Genomic DNA, 14,184 nt, shown 5'->3' on the forward strand with positions numbered 1-14,184 from the left:
TGTCTGCGGGGGAAATGGGGGGTGCAGGCTGTGTAGACCCCAAGACCCCAGAAACGGTGGGGGCTGGAAAGGGCTCCCTGCACTGTTTTTTTGTTTTTTTTTTAAAAGATTTTATCCATTCATTTGACAGAGAGAGACAGCAAGAGTGTGAGCACAAGCAGGGGGAGTGAGAGAGGGAGAAGCAGGCCTCCCGCCGAGCGGGGAGCCCGATGCGGGGCTCGATGCGGGGCTCGATCCCAGGACCCTGGGATCATGACCTGAGCCGAAGGCAGATGCTTAACGACTGAGCCACCCAGGCGCCCCTGCACTGTTTCTAACAGAGGTGGGGCAACAGTGCTTATTCGGTTAGGGAGGACTCAGGCACATGGGGAAATTTCCTTTGGAATTAAATACAGGCATGACTTTGATAGGGGAAACCTCACTCAGGCCTAAAGAATGTGTTGGAAAGTTCTGAGCGTGGGACTGGCTGGCTTTTTAGGCTGGCAGCAGGACAGGATCCCTGGAGGAGGAAATAGGCTTTTGTCTGGAACACCCCGTCTCCAGCCCTGAAGACATTCGGTGGTGTGAAGGCTGGTGCAGGGAGGAGGCTGCCAGAGGCCCGGTCGGGGGGCGGGGTGGGGAAGGGACAGAGGGGGACAGGAGGAGAGCAAGAACTCCAGGACTATTTCCCAAAGGCTCCATGGCACCAAAGGGTCAGGAGTGGGTGTTCTCCATACCTGGTGTGCCAGCCCAGCTGGGGAGGCACGCTCCTCTTCCCTGGCCTGGGTGACCTGGGGAAGGAAGAATTGGCGGGAAGGGACGCAGGGGACCCAAGCTGCTGCAGACATTGGAACTTCAGGATAACAATAGCTAGCATCAGCTCCTGGCTCCTGCTTGGGTTTTTCCATAGGGCAAGCTCTGCTTCGTGGTCGGGCCAGAACTCCTGGTGAGATTTGGGGCCCCCACCTGTCCTGAGCTGGCTGAAAGTTTCCAGTGCAGGATCCAGGGTGCCCTGCCGTGTTCAAGACAAATGTGCATTTTACACATTCCTGCAACTGGCCTGGTTTTAAGGTCAAACAAAGGCTGAGGAAGGGGAAAAGCTGACTTGGAAATCTCTTGGAATGAAAGGGCAGCTTCCTGCAGCTTTCTCTCAGCACCTCTCTCCAGCCTCAGGGACCTGCCCTCCTGCAGAAGCAGCACCTGGGCCCCCAGCAGGCCTGCACCCCGGGGTCTGACCTGTCTCTGCAGAGTACTAGGTTGGGCTGAGCCCTGGCCTTGCCACTTCCTCCCCATGACCTTGATGAGTGATTTCATCTCATTGCCTTGGTTTCCTTGTCTAGAAAATGGGGCTCCTCTCGTTCGGTTCGGAAGACAGCGAGGATAGATCACGGATGCCAAGGTGCCTAGCACCCACGGACGATTCTGTTGTTTTTCCTCGCACTCCTGCTATCCTCCTTGGTCAGATGGCGAGTCCTGGGCTTCCTTGTAGTTTTGCGTGACTGTCCTGCTCCCTCCTTCTGCCAGAGCAGAGGGCTCCGGGGGCAGGAGGCGGTCTTGGGGGCATGGGTGAGGAACCCTGGCTTGACCTGATATTCTGGGCCTTTTCAGTAGAAAAGGTATTCCATTAATAGGACGAAATCAGTCGTTAAGCGTCTGCCTTCGGCTCAGGTCATGATCCCGGGGTCCTGGGATCGAGCCCCACATCGTGGTTCCCTGCTCAGCGGGGACCCTGCTTCTCCCTCTCCCTGCCCCTCCCCCTGCTTGTGCGCGCGCTCTCTCTCTGACAAATAAATAAATAAAATCTTTAAAGAAACATAGGACAAAATCCATTGACACAAGCTCAAGCTCAGAAGGTTGTTCAAGCCTTTCCATGGGCACGTTGAAGCTCTCGCAGTGAGGTGAGCACCAGATTGAGGTGCACCCTGGGGGTTAAGTCCTGGGGGCCAGGTGCTGTTCTAAACACAGGTACCTATCATCCCATCTAATCTGTGCAACAACCACAGGAGGTTCTCATTTTACAGATAAGGAAACTGAGGCAGAGAGAGGCTCAGTCATTTGCCCAAGATCACCCAGCTTGTAAGTGAACCCATATTCAAGCCCAGGCATGTGCCCCAAACCTGTGTCTGCCCCTCATGCTTCTCCAGGTTCTCTTGGCGCCAGGGGCCCGTGAGGGGCTGGAGGAAACAGGAGTAAGCCAGCAGTATGGGGAGTGCGGGGACACGGCTGCAGAGGGTGGTGTGGGGGCAGGCACCTCACTGGGGACTGCTCTCCTGGGTGCCCAGGACCTTCTGCGTTGGCAGCTCTCAGTCCTGCGCAAATCAGGACGACTGTTCCCCATAGTCCGCTTTTCTCTGTGGGAACATCTCTGCTCAGGAGGAGCAGGGGGTCAGAGAGTAGCCGCACGTGCAGGAGGGACATTGTTTATCTCACAGACTGTACCGTCTGTCATCCTGGGAGCATTCGGGGGCAGATCCACCCCATGCTCGGGGCCAGGAAATGACCGTCCACCCAAACCTCAATAACAAGAGAATTCGCCTGGGGTACTAGAGCCTAGAACTTTCTGGTTGATGGTGGGCTCAGCCAGGAAACCATGTTCTGGTCCCTGAGGTTCAACATCCTTCACAATGTGCCAGTGCGTCCCCACTGGCCTCCGGTCTGTCACCTCAGGGAGAGGCTGATGCTCGGGAACAGGGGCTGAATGTGGTGGAAGATCCAAAACAGAGAAGATGTGGGCCGTCGCTTGCCGGGGGCAGGGCCTGTACTCGATTCCTGAGGTAACAAAGCCCCTCAGACTGGACGACTCATGTGTATTCTCTTAACGGTTCTGGAGGCTGGGAGTCCGAAATCAAGGTGTTGGCAGGGTTGGTTGCTTCTGAGAGCCGTGAGGGAAGGGCACGTCCAGGCCTCTCTCCTCGGCTTGTAGATGGCTGTCTTCGCTCTGTCTTCACATCGTCCTTCCTCCACGTGTGCCTGTGTCCAAATTTCCCTTTTATAAGGATACCATGTCCACCCTAATAACCTCATCTTAAATAATTCATCTAAAATAATTCTGTATCCAATAGGGTCACTGAGGTACTGGGGGTTAGGACTTCAACCTATGAATTTTGAGGCATGCAATTCACCCCACACTGGGCATTTGGAAGCAGCAGGTGTGGTGGGAAGAGCGAGCGTTGGCTTGGGGGACGGTGGTCTGAGCGACTTGGGTTTACATCTTAGCTTCTCAGACTCCCTCAATGGCCTTGGGCTCTGAGCCTCAGTTTCCTTCTCTGCAGAGTGGAGGCTGAGAAGCAGTTCATCTGTTCATTCCTCCTTCATCCTTCTAGTGAATGGCAGCTGTGTGCCAAGTGCATGCTGGGGGATACGTAGTGGGCGCTGACCTCACGGGACGCTGTGGGGACCAGGGAACCCACGAGAGCTCAAGCAAGTGCAGACACACAGTAGGTGCTCTCTGGGCATCCACTGCTGCCCTCTCCCCTCCAGCTGCAGAGGGCGAGTGGGTTTGGGTTGGTGGCGGCCCCCTGGGCCTCCATTCCATGTGTTGTGCCCAGAGCCTTGGGCTTGAGTGGACACTGTGGATGGCCCTGGTCCAGGAGGCGTCCGCCCAGGTGACCTCCTCCTTGGGGCCTCACAAGAACGAGACAGCCCGGCGTCCCCAGGGGAGTCTGGCCGGCGCGAGAAAGCCTAGTGTGTCAGCACAAGGGCCACAGAGAAGCCGTGAGCCGCTCGCCCCACACGGATGCTAAGGAAAGCCTGACAGGGCTCATGTGCTGTTTTCTCCCCACTACCCTGGGCTCCTGCCTCCTCTGATAAACTCTGAACTGGAAAATCAAAGATGCAGAACAGCACCATTGCCATTTTCCACTATCTCATGATAGCGTCGAAGCACCAGGGCCGTCTCCAGGCCCAGCATCCTGCCAAAGCTCCAGCCCCAACTCACACAGCCTCTGCATGGAGCCCTGCGGGGCCTCTGGCCAGAGCTTTCTAAATATAGCTCCGTCCTCCTCCAGACAGCAAAGACCAGATCCTCTGAAAGGCTTCCGTCCTGATGGCTAGGCTCTAGGCTGTTAGGCAGACCTCCCCAGCAGTATGGGGAGAGGAGCAGCCCAGACAGGGGGTGGCCAGGACTGGGGAGGAGGCCCGAAGCCGGCTCGGAAGGGACACTGAGGCCCCGATGCCCAGGGGCCATGGCCTTGGCCCTGTGTGCCTGCCTTCTGTCCCTGGGGATGTGTGGGGTCTGGGGCCCTGTCCCAGGCAGGCTCTGCTAAGCTGTGACCGAGGGACAGGAGACTAGGCAGTGCTGAAGGAAGAGAAAAACGATGATCTTCTCAGGAGATGGAAAGAGCCTGCCTTCAGGGTTGAACTCCCGACTCCACCTCTAAGCCGGGTGAGGGCAGATCCTTCACGGTACACCTCAGTTCCCCGTCTGGGAGGTGGGGGTGAAAGACCCTGTTGAGGGGATCCGCGAGAACGTGTGCCCAGTGGCAGCCGTGCCAAGGCTGCGTCAGGACGCCATGGGTTGTCGTGTAGCTCTGCAGGACGGGCACTCAGCCTGGCATCTCCTCCCAGGTGACCCCTGGCGGAGGTCTGCACCGGGCTGTGTCTTTAATTTTGCCTTGGTGAGGCATGGGGTCCTCTTCCAGTCCTCATGGCCTCAGAGGTACCCCAAGCACAGAGCCTCCACGGCCCTTTAGATAGGGAAGCAGCCATCCTGTGCCCAGCGGGGTGCTGAGGCCCCTTGAAAACATCAGCCCAAATGGGAGCAGGTAAGAAAAGCTGGAACGACTGAATAGAATAAAATCTTGGATTTCTCAGCACCAGGCCTGGCTCTGCGTGAGAGGCACCAACCCATGTCCCCCCAGCCCCCACCTACTCCGTTCTGTTTACAGTGGGAGGACTTGCCCTGCCCCCCAGGTCTCTAACACCAGGAAGGGTGGGACCTTGTCTCCTGCAGTTAAGGTGTTCAGAGGAGACCCCAAACTAACGAGCTTATCATATGGAAAGCCTGGTCATCCGACAAGGAGAGGCCACTCTGCTCCAGGAACTTCACTCCTATTGTGTGTACGGGCCACAGCCCATTGATCTGACACCCTCTGGATCGAGGTAAGTCAGGACTAGATGTGAAATCCCCAAGTGTTGCCAGGGATAGAGACAGAGAGCTGCTGGTGGAGACATCAGCCCCTGTTTAGACTGCCCTTCTGCTGACAAGCTGGTCCCCTGGCAGGGGTGCTCCGTGGGGTAAGGCTTTCTGGTGCTATGGCCACCGTTCACAGGGCACTAACTCAACAGCCCTGTGAAGTCGGTCCTGTTATCACCCTCTTTTTTTTTTTTTTTTTTTTTAAGAGAGAGAGAAAGCGTGAGCCGGGGTGGGAAGGGGATGGGCAGAGAGAGAAGGAGAGAATCTTAAGCAGGCTCCACGCTAGGCTCGACCCAGGGCTCGATCTCCCGTCCCTGAGATCATGACCTGAGCCAAAATCGAGAGTTGGATGCTTAACCGACAAAGCCACCCAGGCGTCCCCCACCCTCATTTTCAAAAGGGGTTGAATCAATATATCCGAAGGTCACACAGCTATTAAGTGACAAAACCAGGATTCAAAGTTTATGCTCTTTTGGCCTCTGTGGTTTCTTCACACCTTGGAGTTCCAGGTTTTCCAGTGATGACAGGTCTTAAAGAACATTTCTAGGGGCTCCCGAGCGCACATATCTACAACAAACAGGCTGGCCAATGATCAGGACAAGAGCCCCGGGCTTTCTCCAGGGGAAGTCATGCTGAGCTGACGTTCCAGAGCTCTAGTAGCTAGCAAAAACATGTCAGCAGAGGAAACCTAGTGTTTTAGCGTATCGAGACTTTTCAAAGGTGTTTGGCAAGGTTCCGTGCCAAAAATGTTCCCATACCTAGAAGAAACTGAATTGCTTCGCTGGGGCTTTGCAGGGAATGCTTTGTCATGAGGGGAAGGAAGATATTCCGAAGGATGCATGTGCACTCCTCATGATGGAGAGTGGTAAATAGCAGTGCCTTGCAGGGATTGATGCTTGTGGGGTCTTAGGGCCTATTTTTTAAAATTTAAGATCTGGAAAAGGAAGCATATAGTGAAAATGCCAAGTCTATAGGATTCTTGGGAAATGAGAAGCCAGATTAATGGAAGGTGTAGGTTTTTTGCCTTGGTTCCCAAAAACTTGCTAATGATCAGCATTTTGTTGGCCTGATTGTCACAGTGACGTACAAGTGGTTTCATCCATCCCACACCGAACTCTCGTGCGCCCCCTAGACGCCAGGCACCGTGCGGGGCGCAGACGCGGATCACACATAGTTACCCTGCTTTACAGAAGTGGGATTCAATGGGTCTTTCACTTGCTCAATTTACTTACTGAGGTATTGTGAACAGTACAGTGCAAAGAACTACCTCATTCTTTTTCATGTCTGCCCAGTGGCATTTCCCTGGGAAGTGACCACATATCTATTTTATCCGTTCCCTCTTGTTGGGCCTTTGCACTATTTCTGGATTATAATATAGCAACACTATAGCCTTAAACATCCCTGTACCCCAGTATTTGCCCATCTGGACAAGTGTTTCTGAGGATTGTCACCTGGAAGGGAAATTACAGGGTCAGAGGAGATACACATTTAAATTTTTTGTGTGAATACTGATGAATTGCCTGCAAAACGCATCTCATTCAGTTTTAATTACCCCCAAAGCATCTGGCAATGCCTATTTCCTCAAATCCCTACCAATATTGGATATTATATTCGTTTCCTATTGCTGCTGTAACAACCTACCATAAATTTGGTGGGCTTAAAACAACACAAATTTGTCGTCTTACAGTTCCGGCGGTCAGAAGTCTGACACGAGTCTCACCAGGCTGAAATCTGAAATCACAGTGTCAGCAGGACTGCGATCATTCTAGAGGCTCTAGGAGAGATTGTTCTTAGCCCGTGGTCCCCTCCCATCTTCAAAACCGGCAAAGTCTGGGGGCACCTGGGTGGCTTAGTCGGTTGAGCCTCTGACTCTTGGTTTCGGCTCCGGTCATGATTTCAGGGTCGTGAGATTGAGCCCCATGTCAGGCTCTGCGCTGTGGGGAGTCTGCTTGAGATTCTCTCTCTCTCCCCTGCTCTCTCTACCCCTCCCCCCACTCATGCGCATGCTCTCTCTCTCTCTCAAATCTTAAAAACTCAGCGAAGTCTGGAGTCTCTCTCACCTGGTGTTACTCTGACACTCTTCTGCCCCCCTCCCATTTTCAGAGCCCCTTACAATTACCTTGGGCTCGCCTGGATAATTAGGATTCTCTTCTTATCAGGTCAGCTGACTAGCATCCTGAATTCCACCTGTGACCTGAATGTCCCCTTACCTTGTAGCCTCACGCGTGCACAGGTTCCAGGGAGTCGGATGTGGACCTTTTGGGAGCGGGGTATTTCTCTGCCTACTGCAGGTACTATCAGCCTTTTTAGTGGTGTCCACTCTAAGTGAAAACATGGTATCCTGCTCTTCTAAGTTGCATTTTGTCAATTATTTGTGAGGTTAAACATCTTTTTCTATGTGAGGAGGCGGAATGGTTTCTATTATCGTAAATTGTTCGCATCTTTTGTCTCCTTATCTATTTGCCTTTTTTTTGTTGTTGGTTTCAATTGAGTTATAAATTTTTGAGAGCAAGGACTTTTTTTTTTTTTTTTAAAGATTTTATGTATTTATTTGACAGACACAGCGAGAGAGGGAACACAAGCAGGGGGAGTGGGAGAGGGAGAAGCAGGCTTCCCACTGAGCAGGGAGCCCAATGCGAGCAGGAAGCCCGATCCGGGGCTCAATCCCAGGAGGCTGTGATCACGACCTGAGCCGAAGGCAGATGCTTAATGACTGAGCCACCCAGGCGCCCTGAGGGCAAGGACTTTTTCACATTCATGTTTACATCTGAGTGCCTGCAGATGCGGGCCCGATTCAGAGAAGCTCCGCAGAGCCCGTTGGCCCTCCCTCCATCACTCCCAGCCCATTCTCTTGCTCTTCTGCTTTGGAAGAAGTGTCTGGACCTGGACTCTTCCAGCCGAACTGGCCGAGTTGAGTGTGTCTAGAGGGCGTGATGGTCTGGTGGCTTACTTCCTGCACCGTGGACTTCTCAAGCATGATGGGCTCTGGGGTCAAACAGCCTGAGGGCGCAGCCCTCCGCCCTGGCCCAGCCCTTCCAGCAGGCATGCTGGCATTTTCGGGTTGCCCATATGGGAAGAGGATAAGCACTGACCCTTCCTTTTGCGAGGAAGAGCCCCTCTCGCCGAGCTGCCCCACCTTGCCATGCTGAGGCCCTGACAAGACCCACCACCGATGACCCGGCATGGTGCAGCCCCCGGGGGGGCTCGACACCCCCGATCTGCCTCGTGACTCCGACCGACAGGCAGCAGGGAGAGATTACTTTCCCCTGTCGCTGACCTAGAAATGGAGGCTCAGAGAGGTTCCCCAACATGGTATGGCTAGTTTGGGGTACGGGCACTCTTCCCAACACCGGCCCTCTCCGTGGCCTCCCTCTCTCCATTCTCCAGCCCCACGGGCTGGCAGCTCCGAGAAGGCACCTGGGCCGCAGCGCCCATGGCAGCCACACCCCTCCGCCCTTGGGAAGCTAGAAGCTGCCTTGGCCTGCCGGACCCGGACCTGGACCCGAACCCGGACCCAGGACTCTAAGGAGGGGGCCACGCGAAGCCCTCTGCAGCCCTTTCCTTCCTGGTCAACAGCCTGGGCTCCGCCTCCTCCTGTGCCACCGCCCTGGGGCTGGAACTCATTACTCTTTTATTAAATCCATCTGCTCTGCTTGGAGACGGCCCCGCGTCTCGGCGCTCCCCGCCCTGGATATGTGGCGGGGGGCTGCACACAGATGACATTGTGTGAACTGGGACGGCATCCTGGAGGGCAGACGCCCAGGCGTGCTGTGGGGGCGAGGGCCCCGCCCGGCCTGGAGGGTGCGGACGCTGAGCCGCAGGAGCTAACTGGGCTCTGGAGGGAGGGGGGTCTGGAGCCCCTTCTGCAGCCCCCAGAGCCTGCGGGGCCTGGGAGGCAGGGGGCTTTGCCCTTGCAGGGCACCGCGGGCTCGCTGCCTGGCCTTTCACTGATGACGCCGCTCCCTCCCTCTCCGCAGGAGTGCATCATCGACGAGGACTGCGGGCCCACCAGGTATTGCCAGTTTGCCAGCTTCGAGTACACCTGCCAGCCTTGCCGGGACCAGCAGACCGTGAGTGCGCCCAGAGGCCTCTGCGGCTGCAGCATGGGGGCCATGGGGGCTGGGCTGGGTCCCAGAGAGGAGGACCTGGGGGGGAAGGCCGGCAGCCCCATGGTTCTCAGTTGGGCTTCCAGAAGCCTTCAGTGGGCTTAACCATGGCCATGCTGGGAAGAGCCTCTCCATGATGCCCAGCAGGGGGGCTGACTCCTGGAGGGACTAGGAAGCCATGTGCAGACCTGCCGCGTGGTCCCTGGCTCCACTGCCTGCCTCATGGGTGACAGAGGGAGAGAGGGAAGACAGAGCCCCACACCTGCCCCTTCCCCTGGGGCAGACCCGTCCCCAGGCTGTAACACTACTGCAGCCCCACCCCCACCCTCCAGATCTTTCTCCCGATCCGCCCAGAGAAGGCAGGAGGAGGCCAGGAGGGAGGCAGAGTGCGGCCCCGGTAGACATTTCACAAAGAAGCACGAAGCCCGGGAAGCGGAAACTCCCTCCACCCAACAGCTGTTTTGGACAAAGCCATATGGGCTCATTGGCTTCTCTTGTCCTTTTTCATGATTAAGACAGTAACACAGCACGATGACAAGTGTGGGAAATGGAGGGCTTCTTACTCCCCTGTCGGTGCTGTCCGTGGTCAGGCAACTGCAGGTGTCCCTCGCGCCTGCCGTGTCTGAGCCCGACCGCGGGGTCCCAGGCTGTTGTGCCCACTCCCAGCGGCGGCACCCGCGGGCCCTCCCCATCCACCAGGCCTCCGGGTTGGGCCTTGAGTTAGCTCTCAGAATCCGGCTGCTCCCTGCCTCTGTGGGCCAGAAGCCACCTTCCGTCCTGACTACGGAGCTAATAGAAAGGAGCCAAGGCACAAGCCTGTGGGGGAAACTGCGGGACACACTGCGTCCTTTGCAAAATCTCAAGTTGCCTAGGAAGACCCAGACACAGGACTCGCCTCAGGTGCCACTTTCCCAGTGTCCAGACCCCTCACATCTCCCATCTCTGCCCCCTGCCTTCCACTGAAAGCCCCACAAACCAAGACCTCGGCCGTTGCCCCCCGCACCCCACTTGCCCCCTCACCCAGGGTGATGAGAGCATGTGCTTAACACACCTGTGGCGTCTTCAGGCTTTCAGGGCTAGGAGCCAAGCAGGCTGGGTTCTCTCAAGTGCGGGAGCCGGCATGCTTGCGTTTGCCCACCTCTCTGCAGCTCTGTACCCGGGACAGTGAGTGCTGTGGAGACCAGCTGTGCGTCTGGGGTCACTGCACCAAAACAGCCTCCAAAGGCGGCAACGGGACCATCTGTGACAAGCAGAGGGACTGTCAGCGTGGGCTGTGCTGTGCCTTCCAGAGAGGTGGGTGGGCTCTGCGCTGAGTACGGGGCTGTCCCACGCTCCACCACACGAGGCTTCCTGGGGCTCCATCCATGCCAGACACACCTTTTCAGGGTCCCACCGCCTGGGCAGGCCCCCAGATGCTCACTCAGGGTGTGTCCCAGCCCCACAACCTCTGCCTGAGGCAGGCCCCCGCCTGGAGTGGACCACCATCTCTCTTGCTCTCTCTCTGTCCCCTGTTGACACCTAGAGAAGTTAAATTCCTTCAGGATGCATGAGCTCAGGGCAGGAGGAACACCCCCAGATGGGTGGGATTTGAACAACCCCTCTCCACCCTCCAGCTCATTTCCCAGGCCCCGAAGGTAGCACCTGGCTCCGTGCTCTTTCCTGAGTACAGCCCCCTTCTATTCCTATTCCATTCTCACTGCCCCTCCCGGGTGAGGTTGCTCAGGCACTCCCCTTCCTGCCGGGTTTCTGAAAATCTCTCCCTTAGCTGCCTCCCCAGCTCAGCCCCTGCAGCCCCCAGTCCACCTGCTCCCTGCTGTCCCAGCCATTTTCCCCAGGTCAGCTCTCGCAGCGTGGTTGCTCTGTTCTGGCTCCTCAGTCTGCCTTTCAAGGCCTCGACCAGCTGCAGCTTCTCTGTCCGCCTTCTCTCTCCAGGGCTCCCAGCCTTTCCCACCACGCCCAACCCCAGGCCTTTATTGGCGCTGTGTCCCAGCCTTGAGTGCCTTTCTTAGACTCTTGATTTCTCCAGGCTTTTGGCTTCAAAACCCAGCATAAGCCCTCGTCTCCACGCAGTCCTCCCTAAGTGCTCCAGCCCTCCTGAGCCCATCCTGCCCTTGTTTCTTCTCATCCCACCTCTTCAGTTTTAATCTCCACTTTGCGGTTGAGGGGGGAAGGTCGGGGCTGTCCCCCATTTCTCTGCTCCCTTCCGTGGTGCCCCCTGCTCGATGCTGGGCACGCAGGGATGACTGTCCACTGGCCCCAGGTCTGCTGTTTCCTGTGTGCACACCCCTGCCCGTGGAGGGTGAGCTGTGCCATGACCCCGCCAGCCGGCTTCTGGACCTCATCACCTGGGAGTTAGAGTCTGACGGAGCTTTGGACCGATGCCCGTGTGCCCGTGGCCTTCTCTGCCAGCCCCACAGGTGAGGCCCCACCTGCCCTCCCTATCAGAGGTCGAGAGCAGATGAGGTGCTACCCAGTGGGATCTCAGGAGCAGAGGGGTGATGTGTTTAGGGTAGTTTAGGGTAGGTTTAAGTGGAGGTGTCCTTGGATCATCCAGAGGCTGAGTCTCACAGCAGTCAGTGACTGTCGGTCTGGGGCTCAGGAGAAGGTGTGGCTGGGGTTACGGATTTGGAGCTCATCTGCATGGTGGTTGAAGCCTCATGAGGAGGTGATCCAGGGGGAGGGTGAGGAGGCAGAAGAGCTGGGAGCTGAGGCGGGAACCCAGGCCCTTCACAGTGAGGGACAGACCGAGGAAGAGCCGGCAGAGGTGCCTGAGAAGGCACAGAAGTAGAAGGGAAACTGGGAGAGAGGGCCCCCAAATTGGGGTCTGCTAATAGTGTCCTAAGCTGCTGAGACACCATGAAGCATCTGAGGTGTGGCCTCCCTGCAGTCACTACTCACCTTCCTCGCTGCCCAGCAGCATCCAGGGTGGCTGGGCAGACACAGAGGACTCCCCGGCCCCGCCTCACGAGGCCCTGGGGCTGCCCACAGGTGCAGCTGATGTGACAGTCAGGGGCTGCTGCCACGTGGAGGCCCAGATGGGCAGGCGGCTGAGAGGGGCCACACACTACCGTAAACTCTCAGGCCCCGCAGTGCTCAGGGCCTGCCCCAGAGAGTCTCACCGGAAGACAGACCTCCCCTGGAGGTGCGGGGTGGGGGTGCCCCTGGAAAAGTGACCATCCCTCAGCCATCTTTTTTAAGGTACGATGTGGACGGGAAGGTAAGACTCTGTTGAGGTGTTAGAGGAGGTGTGAGGGTGAGCTCAAAGCGAGGGGCCTTGTTTCGGGCGCGGGCCTCCCCCGTGTTGAGGGCCCCCGCGTCACCCCTCCCCCACAGCGCAGAGCCAGGGCCTTCGGCTGAGCCCAGCCCCGGTCTCTCCCCAGCCACAGCCTGGTGTATGTGTGCAAGCCGGCCTTCCCTGGGAGCCGAGCTGAAGACGGAGAGAGCCTGGGGCCCAGGGAGGCCCCCGACGAGTACGAGGATGGCAGCTTCATTGAAGAGGTGCGCCAGGAGCTGGAGAACCTGGAGAGGAGCCTGTCTGTGGAAATGGCACTCGGGGAGCCCGGTGCTGCCTCTGAGCTGCTGGAAGGAGAAGAGATTTAGACGGAGGCCTGTTCTGCGGGTAGACATGCGATAGAAATAGCTAATTTATTTCCCCAGCTGTGTCCTCTAGGTGTGGGCTTTTTTCCATGGCCTCTTCCCAGTACATTTTCCCTCTGGCTTAAAACAAAACAAGGTGCTGTGTATTTGTCCAGCTCCCGCGGGCTGTACACCATCCTCACAGTCCGGGTGCCTGGGTCAGGCAGTGGGGAGGGGTGCGGGGAGTGTGTGGGAGGGTGCAGGGCTGCCGCGCTGGTCCAGATTACTGGCCACTTGGGCCTCTCGTGGCTGGCACCTGGCACGTTTCCTTTTTTCTACATCACCTTGAGAATTGGAGGAGGGGAGGGGCCGGAAAAGGATGTAGATGTCCCCATGATGGGTTTTGGGGAAATGTGGACTCATACATATGGAGAACGGTGCCCTGCTTTGCAAATGTGAGCCTGGCGAAATGTAAGAAATGAATTTTCCATGTACTTCTTCCCATGGGCACAGGCAAGCTGTGCGTTCCACTGCTGTGGGTGACGTGTTCTGCTCGCTCCGTGTCATGTGCATCCCTGTCCTGTCAGCAGTGTTCCTCAGCTCCTACGTCTGTCTGGGGGCAGCAGTTTCATACCCCTCACCACAACCTGGCAAGGACAGTGGCGGTCTCCCCATCTGTCAGCATCTTGGAGTCTCAGAGACACCAAGTTGCTTGCCCGGGTCACACAGCGAGTGAAGACCAGTGCAGGATTGCTCCCAGGTGTGATTCCAAGCACATGCTTTCCCTACCCCTCCCCGCCAGGCCAGTGCCACCTAAAGTTCCCTCTAAAAGGTGGCTGGATGGGAATTTTTCTTTTGAGGCATATCCGGAATTGAGGTCAGTCTAGTTCACTGTAAGATTAAACTTCTACTGTTAGACGTAGCATTCTCCCTAGTGTGGGGGTGGCCATCATCCCAGTGCAGAAGCAAATGGTATCAACACTCTCCCCCTATGGCAGGTGGTTATGTTAGCGACTTGGAAGGTGCTTGGTTGGTGCAGAATATATACGTCCACTTGCCAGAAACAGTACTTAAGTAATTGTAGGGCCAGGATTATAAATGAAATTTGCAAAATCACTTACCAGCAACTGCAGACCATTATCAACCACATGGAGAAAATCAAAGCAAGGTTTTATGAAATACGGCTGTAATATCCAAACTGAGAGCACTGGGCTGCATGTTATTCCGTAAGCGATATTTGCAGGTGCCATGGACTGTTTCCATCAAGTATTCATCCAGAGTTATTAAATTTTAAAATTGCACATGATTGTATAAGCATGCTTTGAGTTTTAAATTATGTATAAACACCTATGTTGCATTTAAAAATCAAGCATAAATCACTTAAACTAC

General features: G+C 56.2%; 1 protein-coding gene across 1 annotated transcript in view; it reads left to right on the forward strand.

Annotated features, from left to right (window-relative positions):
- The window catches only part of DKK3 (dickkopf Wnt signaling pathway inhibitor 3), a 43,829-nt gene extending 29,645 nt beyond the window's left edge, over positions 1–14,184 (forward strand). The window contains exons 5-8 of the mRNA XM_081798601.1: positions 9,091–9,183; positions 10,368–10,512; positions 11,480–11,636; positions 12,600–14,184. Coding sequence (XP_081654727.1) covers positions 9,091–9,183; positions 10,368–10,512; positions 11,480–11,636; positions 12,600–12,819 — 615 coding nt within the window. The 3' untranslated portion in view covers positions 12,820–14,184. The remainder of the gene's footprint in view (positions 1–9,090; positions 9,184–10,367; positions 10,513–11,479; positions 11,637–12,599) is intronic.

Source organism: Leptonychotes weddellii, chromosome 11 (genome assembly GCF_054177405.1).
Source record: "Leptonychotes weddellii isolate Sample4059 chromosome 11, ASM5417740v2, whole genome shotgun sequence".
In the NCBI taxonomy this organism is placed as follows: domain Eukaryota; kingdom Metazoa; phylum Chordata; class Mammalia; order Carnivora; family Phocidae; genus Leptonychotes; species Leptonychotes weddellii.